Source organism: Eschrichtius robustus, chromosome 14 (genome assembly GCF_028021215.1).
Source record: "Eschrichtius robustus isolate mEscRob2 chromosome 14, mEscRob2.pri, whole genome shotgun sequence".
Classification (NCBI taxonomy): domain Eukaryota; kingdom Metazoa; phylum Chordata; class Mammalia; order Artiodactyla; family Eschrichtiidae; genus Eschrichtius; species Eschrichtius robustus.
The window spans coordinates 7,963,876-7,974,335 of NC_090837.1; the positions used below are offsets into that span (position 1 = coordinate 7,963,876).

The 10,460-nt window shown below is 52.5% G+C and overlaps 1 protein-coding gene across 2 annotated transcripts in view; it reads right to left on the reverse strand.

Moving 5' to 3' along the window:
* MLXIP (MLX interacting protein) overlaps positions 1-9,084 on the reverse strand; it is a 61,454-nt gene extending 52,370 nt beyond the window's left edge. For both annotated transcript variants that reach the window (XM_068562768.1, XM_068562767.1), the window contains exon 1: positions 8,591-9,084. In XM_068562768.1, the coding sequence (XP_068418869.1) occupies positions 8,591-9,003 (413 nt within the window). In that variant the 5' untranslated portion in view covers positions 9,004-9,084. The remainder of the gene's footprint in view (positions 1-8,590) is intronic.
* Between the last annotated feature and the right edge of the window lie 1,376 nt (positions 9,085-10,460).

Sequence of the window (10,460 nt, forward strand, 5' to 3'; positions counted from 1 at the left end):
GATTCTTTACGTTCACTTCTGAGACTCAAAAGCTATCGACAAGGAATTCAGTTTCTGGAATTATTTTTCCAGATCTTGTACGTCCTTCTGGAGCTACCAAATAACCTCTTCTACACTGCCTCCTTCTAGAAGGTTTGTCTGATGGTGCAGTTTGACCCCAAACACATTAGGAATGCTAGATCTGGAGAAGTTTCCTCGTAGGGCATTCAAGACCAGGCGGTACTCCTCTACCACAACCAGACCCAAGTGAGTAAAAAATATCATTCGGGATATGATAGTATATATTTCACAGCAAAAGACAAAAAACAAAAAAAACTGCCATCCCAAATACAAGCTCAAAACGCCAAAACCTCCCATGGCCAACTGGCCCCTCATGAGGCACAACAGGGGTTAGGGAGGCAAGACAGAGCAGCTGGGACAGAAGAAAGAAGCCCGGCGCCTGGACTGGTCTAGACTGGTCGGGGCTAAGTGGAGAACTGCTCTGGCGACAGTGAGGACCTCCCTGGACACCACGGTGTCCCCCGACGCTGACAGCCCCTCGCACCCCTTCCCGGGGAGCTGCTCCGCCCACGGCCCACGTGGCCAAGTTCAGTGCACAGCGCAACACAGCAGCGTCCCCAGCACCACTCACACCAGCCACGCGGCTGCCGGGGCTCCCTCGGCTTCCTCATTGCAACCCTGGCCCCCACGGCTCAGGCCAAAACCCTCAGGGTCCCTACTGATTCTTTTCTTACATCCCCTAGGTCCGATCCACCGGCAAGCCCAAACCCGCCCTGAATCCACGCACTTCTCACCACCTCCACTGCCCCCACTCTGGGACCCACATGCGCTCCCCTTGCCCTCCATCCCCTAGTCCCCACCGAGCAGCCTCAACAAGCCAACTCCCAGAGCAATGAGCAAATATCCTAACCTCTTACCACCCAGCAAGGCCCCTTCCCTCCTCTTCTCCTACCACTCACCCTGCCCTCAATGTTCTAGCCACGCTGGCCTTGTTCCTAGCCCCAGAATGTGCCAAATTCATTCCACCTTGGGCCTCTGCCTCGGGCTCTTCCACCGCCTGGAATGACTACCCACGTCTGGTTCCCACTCGCCACTCAGGTTTCAGTTCAACCTGAAATGTCACCTCATCAGAACACTTCTCCGACCCGCCGAGATACGGTGTCCCCCACCCTGCCCACCCCCATCACTTTCCATCTCCCAGCGTGTTTTATGTTCTTTATTGCAGTAACGATACAGACCTGATTTGCACACTGAATCCCCCGACAACAAACTCCATAATTTTACAATACCTGTAAGTCAGGTCATTGTGCCGTACACCTTAAATGTGTACAGGGCTGTATGTCACCTATATCTCAATAAAACTGAAAGAAAAAAAAGAATATAAATGCCATGAAGGCAGATGACTAATCGGTCCTGTTTACCACTGTACCCTGAAGGGCTAGAACAGTGCCTGGCACACAACAGAGGCCTGACTAATACTTCTGGAAGGAAAGGGCATCCTGTCCAAAGGCCATGGCTCGACTCATGCTCTGGGGTCCCTGAGGTTCTGCTCAGAGAGGGAGGGCGCTGCTGGTCTCCTTCTCAAGTACCTGAATTGGAGACGATGGACTAATTTAATTAGACAATTGGCAAAGAGCACTGACAGTAATGGGAAGCTCTAAGCAGGTCTGTGTGCGAAACACAGGCCATGGGCGAGCTCTAGTCAGGCAGACGCAGAAGCTCCCATAAGCAAGAGCTTTGAAGCAGAGAAGAGCAGGGCAGCAGGTGAGAGCGCCAGCTGGAAGCAGAAGATCCCAAAGAAAAGCAGAGCCTGAGAGCGGAGCTGAGTCACTTGATGGGGGTGAACCTTAAGGAAAGGGCAAGCTCCCCCTGCCGAGGGCCCACAGTGCCCTGGGACCCAACTCCAGTGTCCACTGAAGTCCGGCAGTCCTGGTAACCCTGGAGGATCACGGGAGTACCAGCACCCTTCCTGATCCCTGCAATAAACCCCCATTACATGCGCTAGCACCAGAGGGTCCCTGATCCACGCGGCCAAAAGAGCTCTGCCTAAAACTCAAGCCCTGTGGCCTGGAATTCTAACCACAGACAGAATTCCAACAAGATACAAAATACCTAAGATATTTGCTGTCTGAACTGCACATTTCATACCCAAGAAGTAACTCAATTCTGGGGAACAGGAGCTCACACTCTGAATTTTTCATCAGCCATATAAGAATCCTTAAAGATAAGTACTATTAACTTTCTACAATACCCTACTCTGGAAACTGTGCAAGGGAACCAGGATAAGACCACTTTACAGACTTTCTTTTATATCGCAGGCCCTCCTATCACTAGATCCCCTGAAGTGGTGCCTAATACACTCAGCACAGCTTGACATAACTGCAGGGTGGGCTGCTATGCTCTCCTGTGGGGGAAGACGCCTTCAGAAAGACTTTTATACATGTGTTATGTGCTTAAAAACATCACCTCAAGAAACTTTTGAAACCAGTCTGCATTAGTTTCCTATTGCTGCTGTAACAAATGACCACAAAATTAGTGGCTTAGAACAACACAAATTTACTGTCTTACAGTTCTGGAGCTCAGAAGTCTGAAATGGGTCTCTGGGGCTAAAATCAAGATGTCAGCAGCGCTGGGTTCCTTCCGAGGACTCCAGGGGAGAATCTGTTTCCTTGCCTTTTCAAGCTTCTAAAGGTCGCCCATATCCCTTAGCTCATGGCCCCTTCCTCCATCTTCCAAGTCAGCAACATCAGGCCAAGTCTCTCTCCTGCTGCTCCCTCTCTGGTCCTCTCTTCTGCTTTCCTCATTTACGTTCAAGGACCCTTGTGATTGATCACACTGGGCCCACCCACATAATCCAAAATAATCTCCCCATTTTAAAGGCAGCTGATTAGCAACCCTAATGCCTCTCTGCCATGTAACCTAACATATTCACAGGTCCCGGGAATTAGGACGTGGACGTCTTGAGGGGCCACTCATCTGCCTACAACCCCAGTCCGTGTGGGTCACAACACAAACACCACCCAGCAAAACACCACCAGGCTGTCCCACTCCACACCAACACCCCTGAAGCAGTGCTCCACAGAGGGTGTGTTTGTCTTTGCAGAGCTGAAGATAAACAAGGTTCACCAGAGGCAAGTTCCTGACGTTGGCCGCTAGGCCCCTGAGCTTCCCTTTTCAATTCCATGTGTAGTTCTCAGCCACCCAGTATGTGCCAGGCAACTGTTAGGCTCCGTGGGAAAGTCAAAGGTGAAGAGAGCAGGAATCTTGGGAAGTCAGGTCTATGGAAGAATACCACGCAGAACCAATAAGGTCGTGGATTTGCAGAGGATCGTGGCGTTCACTCCCTTTGAGAAGGACGGCAGGGCCACAGTCTTGAAGGAAGGGCAGGATTTTACCAGTGGGGAAGGGCAGCCCGAGGAAGGGCATGGAGCTGCCTAAGGGCATTTGTTTTCCCCATCTTGGTTTCTCCCGCCTTACATTCCTAGAGGAACTGGCGCTTTCACCTCCTCTCTTACGGAACTGCAGGCTTCTGTGAGAAGATGAGGGAGGTGACTTTTCAACTCCTTTTCAGCTCCCAGAGACACCGCCTTGGACAAGCTGCCTCACCTCCCAGCAACAGGGCAAATTAACTTCTGTGCTCAGGTCTTCTTTCCTTTTTTTTTTTTTTTTTTTTAAGTTTTAAAAATAGGAATTCCACCATCACCTGCCTGAGAGGGTTATTGTGACTTAGGATAACATAGAGACTCCAGGAGGGCGGTAGTTGCTCAGTTGGTGCGAATTTTCTTCCCTCCTCCCACCCTAGCAAATGAACTCCCTCCACGCTCCCCTCCAACCCCTTTCCCCGGGCTCTTCCCAATTTGATCACCCTTCTTCGCCCTTCCATCAGGACGGCAATCAGCCATTCGGCCTCTACAGAAAAAGGAAATTTGGTCCTGGACTACCAACAAGGAGAAGATAGGCAAAAGGAACTCTGGGGCTTCCTGCATAATTTTTGACAGTTAACACGGGGAAGGGGAGATAGGTATGAAACCCCAATGTCAGGGGAAACTGTCCACACTGATCCCGATTATGCAAACACACACACACACACACACACACTGGCTTCACCACCCTGCTTGGTGCTGCCGTTGGACCTGGTTCACGTTGTTTATCACAGCCCTTGCTAACTGTTTTACAACTGTCTGTTTACCCCCACCCCAGGTTTGTGAGTTCCTGGAGGACAGAGATGGTCTTTTCTCATCTCTGCAGCCCACACTCCCATCTCCGTGCGGCCCTTTAATGGACACCATATTATGATTAAAGACCAAGGAAAGCGCAAGAGAAGAGAAACTGCTTCTCTTCAGCATGGTTGCAGAAGAATAAAACTAATTTAGTCATTTGTGTGAATGGTTCCCATTTACAGCTAGTTATCGCACCTAGGATTAGAAAGTTCCTCTATGGAAAACTTAAAACTTGGAGGACAAGATGCTCTAAACCTTTAATCCTTGGGGATCAGGAACAGAGGGTAACTATACATATGTATACAGGGTTACATTCTAGAAACTTGTATCCCAAGGTTATCTTACAGGTCCAAATTAAAAGGTCTCCTCAAATATCCACTGGAGCAGAAATCCACTGTCCAGAAAGCTACTGCTTATCTTTAAATACATAAAAGGACTGTCTCTACCCCCGCCCCCCAGACATTCCCACCAAGGTTCCCTAATAAAGAGTTACATAAAAAGAGAAGCGATGGGCTTCCCTCATGGTGCAGTGGTTGGGAGTCCACCTGACATTGCAGGGGACATGGGTTCGAGTCCTGGTCCGGGAGGATCCCACGTGCTGCGGAACAACTGGGCCTGTGCACCACGGCTACTGAGCCTGCACTCTAGAGCTCGTGGGCCACAACTGCTGAGCCTGCGTGCCACAACTGGTGAGGCCCGTGTGCCTAGACTCCGTGCTCCGCAGCAGAAGAGGCCACCGCAATGAGAGGCCCGCGCACCACAATGAAGAGTGGGCCCCACTGGCCGCAACTAGAGAAAGCCCGCACACAGCAACGAAGACCCAATGCAGCCAAAAATAACATAAATTAAAAAAAAACGAGAGAGAGAGAGACAAGTGAAACCAAAACCAACCACAAAAAGCTATCTACTAGATGTGTTCAGAATCCGCGTGGGTGATTTACATGTGTGACATTCCTCACAGTGTTAAGAGGGCAAGAACCATGAACTATGTTCTAGAGTACATAGCTCCTTTGTGGGGCCTTAGAAAGTATGGACAAACCAAGAATGCATCCATCTAGCATTTGTCAGGCAGGCACTGGAAAGCCACCCTGAAGACCCCAGTCAGACACGTTATTTCCCTCAGTTTACAGATGAGAAACTTGGGCTCCTAATAAATGTCAGCTGAATGAGGACGCAGAATGGATTCAGCCCATTAAACCTCCTCTTGCCTCTTATTTGCCGGGTACTAGACACATTCACAGACATTTTCTCAGTTAATCCTCACTTCCACCCTGCAGGGGATCTTCATCCTGCCCATTTTACAGTGGCAGACAGGAAGCCTTAGAGAAGGTAAGCCATGAACTTCTAAGCTCTGCCTTGGGGAGAGGCGACTTCTTCCCCTCCCAAACGTCCCAGTAATTGAACGCACACTGCGGGACCAAAGCAAGATGTTTCACTACAGGGCTTCTCAGCATCACAGCGTGGGAGGGACGTGGATGCCAGCTGCATGAAGCTGGCATCCATCCGCACTGTCACTTGCCCAGGTGGACCACGGGGCACATTCACACCCAGTCCCAACTCCTCAAAGACCCTATTCCCCCACCCGAAGTCAGTCTTGCCAAAGACCCTTCAGGAGTTCAAGACTTTGCATGTTCAGGAACAGATCACATTCAGAGCCCCTAGGCCACTTCACGCGGCTGGGGAAAAAACAACCACAACTTCCCCTGCACTTAGTTCCTCCCCCAAAGAGCTGTTGAGCCTCATCTGGAAACAGCTGGGAGGCAGCAGTTAACAGGAAACCAAACCAAAAAAAAAAGCACAGAGTGTACCAGGGAGAGTTAGGCGGCTAGAACGAAGAGGCCAGGGGACAGACAGGAAGTTGAAGTTAGAAAGAGCCTAGGCCACAAACAGTCAGACAGAAGAGGAGGCCCAGCTGGCCTTCCCCTCAGCCCCAGGAGCAGAAAACCTGGAAAACAGTGATGAAGGCTCACACCGCACTGAAAGGGAAGTTAGGCCACCTCTGGGGTTAACTCTTCTTTCCTCCCTGCCCCCCATATCTCAACCCCCCTTCTCTGAAAGCCAGCTAGTGGTCGTGACAGGACAGCTGAGGTCAGAAACTCACTTCTGTTCTCATGCTGCTTTCTGGGCCAGAGGCTACAGCCCAGACAACTGGTTTTGAGTCACTCCTCTGTCAATCTGTAGCCGGGTTCCACACTGCCAACTCAACTCTGGGGCCATCCAAACGAGCCTCACGCGGAGACACAAAGAGCATCTTCATGAGAAAATACTAGGTGGACACATATCGGGGACCTGCGGTGGCAGGACTCTGCCTGGGGAATAACAGCAAAGCAGGAGAGCCAAAGGGGCTGGAGGTCCTGAAGAACAAGGTAAACCTCAGACCAAACTAAGGGTGCATTTTGCAACCAAGAAAGTTAAATGAGCAATGGACAGTTGCCAAAATATTTTTGAAAGAAGTGAAAAAAAAAATACCATTACTAAAATTCTTTGGTGTTATTTAATAATAAGCCTTTAGGTTATCCAAACTGAGGGCAAAGCGGGGAGACGGGTTTATTTTTCCTTCAGCAGAGCTTAGGTGAGTGCTTTCGAGCCCATGCCTCCCGCTACTCAATCAACCATTCTCTCTTTGTACGCGGAGAAGTTTATATTAAAATAAAGAAGAGGATTAAGTTCGCTTAATAAAGCACATTCCTGTCTTTCACCTCCAATTTTGTTTGAAAGGGCTCTCTCACACTGTAGCATATGCTACAATCTAGTTGCGTTTGATTCCAGTGAAGTGCTCAAAATTTGAGACTGGGTAAGCAGGGCTAAACGAGGGCAGAGGGCTGCAATCTCAATGCCGTTTGGTTTTTTTCTTAAAAAAAAAACAGAACATCTTCACAGGCTAAGTGCCAGCTCAAGCTGGCAAGACCAGAGAATCAGAGCAGAGCCTAACCAATGTGCCACGCAAGGGGGGTTGGAGGAGAGCTCTGGGTAATGTAATGCAGCCATGTGGCAAACAAACCATCAGGGAAGCCTTCAAGAGAGGAAATGGGGGCAGGAAGAGTGGGGTGCGTTTCAGGAACATAACAAAGGAACAAGTTGACCAATCATTTATTCCAGAGGGGAAAATGCCACCCGGAGCCATGTATATCTAGTGTTTCAACTTCAGGTAAATGTGTACCTTGGATATATCTGGGGCTCCCTACTCTCCAAAAAAAAGGGGGGGGGGTGGTGAGGGTAACGTTCCTACTCTTCTTTACACTGTTTCTGGAGTCTCCAAGGAAACTTCCCCTGCGCTGCCTGCAGACTAGACCTGAGACAACCCCAGGCAGCCCAGTTACGACTGCAGTCACCTCCACTCTGCGGAGATGCTATCATGAGCTTTGGGCAGGGCTGGGCTGCTCTGTACTGCAGCTGGTCCGCAGAGGTTCTGCTGCTGAGGCAGAAATTATCTGAAGCAAATACCTAACAAACACACCGAGAAAGGGAGAGTGGAAGGACACGTTATCCCGTGAGGACCACGCATTTCTGTGACTTAGAAAAAAGGGATCTCCGCCTAGAGCCGGAGATCTGTGGGTCAGGATGACCTGTGGGTCAGGATGGTGCCTGGGATGCCTGCCCTAAACACTGACATCTCCATATAATGTTTCAGAGCCAGCCCAAGAACCCTCCAACTTGCCAGGAGGACAGCCTGCACCTCCAAGAGCTGTGGCTCCAAGTCTTCCTAGGAGGCACCCAGGGCCCCTCCGAAGTTGGGGGAGGGCTTCCCAATAAAAGGGGATGTGAGAGGACCCAGCATCCCTCTGCTGGGGCAATAAGAAAAGTAGCTCACACTTCTGGAGCAACTAATTATGTGCCAGGCACTGGAATAAGCACTTTACCTATCTCGTTCCATCCCCACAGCAGCCAATGGAGGCAGACACTACCGTCATCCCCTCTTTATAAAGGAGGAAACAGGCTCGGAAATTTGACTCAACCATTAAGTACTGGAACCAGCGACTTTAAGCCACCCCGGACAGGTGGTCCTAACCACTACTGGCAATTGCTGGAAACACACAAAGCTTTTGGGGGAAGGGTGGATAAAGTCGCGTAACACAAGGTACAACCTGTATTTACAGCTTTTTCTTATCCGAAATCGGTGGCCTCGGAATTGGAGGTGAGGGCCTGGATGGGGAACGTGAAGCCGGAAGAACCCAAGCCCTGCTGACAGCGAAGAGGCCAGGACCCCCGCCCCTCTCGCTTCCACTAGGGACCCCAGACCCATAAACCCTCCCGAAGACGGAAGACCCAAAGGGAATGCCTGAAGCCAAGAGGTCCCCAGGCGGCCCAGCCCTCCACGCTTGTTTTGTCAAAGGGAGCCCCGCTCGAGAGGTGGGGCCGGCCGGTCCTACCTGTAGGCCAGGGTCATGCACTCGAAGAGCTTGGTGAGCGAGGCGTCGATGGACAGGTGGCAGGAGCTGGTCTTGCCGAAGCTGTAGGTCTGGCACGTCTGCTTGTTGACCGTGTCGAAATCGTAGCCCTTCTTGGGCGGGTGCTCGCGGTGCGGCGACGACACCATGAAGTGGCCGCTGTGGATGATCTGCTGGCGGCGCGGAGGCTCTTCGCTGCCCGACCCGGCCTTGGGCGGCAGTGGCGCGGCGCTCGCGTGGCCCCGGGCCGGGGTGGCCGCGCCGGAGGCGGGCGGCGGAGACGGCTCATCCGTGTCCGAGTCGTCGTCGTCCTCGGGCACCTGGGGCTTGAGCAGCACCGCGCGGCCCCGGCTGCGGGGCCGGCGCAGAGAGCACATGAAGACGTCGGCGGCCATGGGGGGGCCCGGCCGGGGGCATCCCCCGGAGCCCGGGGCGACGCGGGCGAGCAAAGGTGACGGGGCGCCGGCCCGGCCCGGCCCGCGCGCCGACTGTCCGCGAGCGCGCGGCGGGGCGGGAGGGGGAGGGCACGGGCCGTCAGGGCCGCCTCGGCGCCGGCCCCGGCGTGACGTCACCGGCGCGTCTCGGCCAATCGGGTGCCCGCTTCGGCCTCTTAAAGGCGCAGGGGAACCTTTCCGTGTCTGGGCGGACAAAAAAGGGGGGCAGGGGTAGGCACAGGCCACGCCTCCCGGCCCCGCCCCTCGCCACCCCCTTCCCTCCGGGGTGCTGCGGGGCTTGGTAACCGGGCGGTGCCACTCTCCAGTGTCTTGGCCTAGGAGAGGCGTTGGCCGAGCGGGCCGTGCCGATCCCGCCCCACGCTCCGGGGAATCGTTCTGCGACCTCGCCGCAGGCCGGGCGGGCGCTCCACGTGGTGGGTGGGGGTGGCGCTCCTTCCGTCTCCCAGGCCCTGCAGGGCCCGGAACTGTGGCTCTTCACAGATGTTGCTGGGCGCTGTGGGTTTTGTCCGCATTTTATTGATAAAACTGAGTCGCTGAATACCAAAGGGGTTTTTCTAATGCGAAAGCAAACTTCACTGGACTTCCTTGGTGGCGCAGTGGTTAAGAACCCGCCTGCCAATGCAGGGAACACGGGTTCGAGCCCTGGTCTGGGAAGATCCCGTATGACGCGGAGCGACCAAGCCCGCGAGCTACAACTACCGAACCCACGTGCCACAACTACTGAAGCCTGAGCGCCTAGAGCCTGTGCTCTGCGACAAGAGAAGCCCCTGCTCGCCGCAACTAGAGAAAGCCCGTGCTCAGCAACGAAGACCCAACGAACGCAGCCAAAAATTAATTAATTAATTAATTAATTAAAAAAAGAAAGATCGCTAACGCTTCTCACCTCCACAAAGGTGGAACCTGCCTTTTTAGTCAACGTTAGTTAAGGCACTTTCCCAGGGCATCGCAACTAGTACGTGACAGAGCCACTAAAACTCAAAATACTGTCATTATTGCTAAGATCTTAAATTTGGAGGGCGAACCAGCCCCTAAACAATTCCAATTCTGAGCCACAGTTTTCTTCTCTGTCAAGTGGGGAATGATTCCTATGTCTCAGAAAGTTGTGACAGTTAAAAAATGACTATAAAGCACTTAGCACAGTGCCTAGCAGAGAATGAGCACTGAGTGTTAAATGGACTACAGACTGAAGAAACTGAAGCAGCCAGACCAGAGGCACCTAGAAATTGCCAATACTCAACCACTTTTGACTATAGAAACAGCAATTTCCTATGGTCCAACCTAAGAGATGACATTTATAGAAAGCTGTCAAGGGGCTCAAAGCCAGCCTGGGGTGGGGGCCACGTAGGGACGGTAGGGGATGACAGGCCAGCAAGAGGGCCAGTGACGTCCCTGGGGCA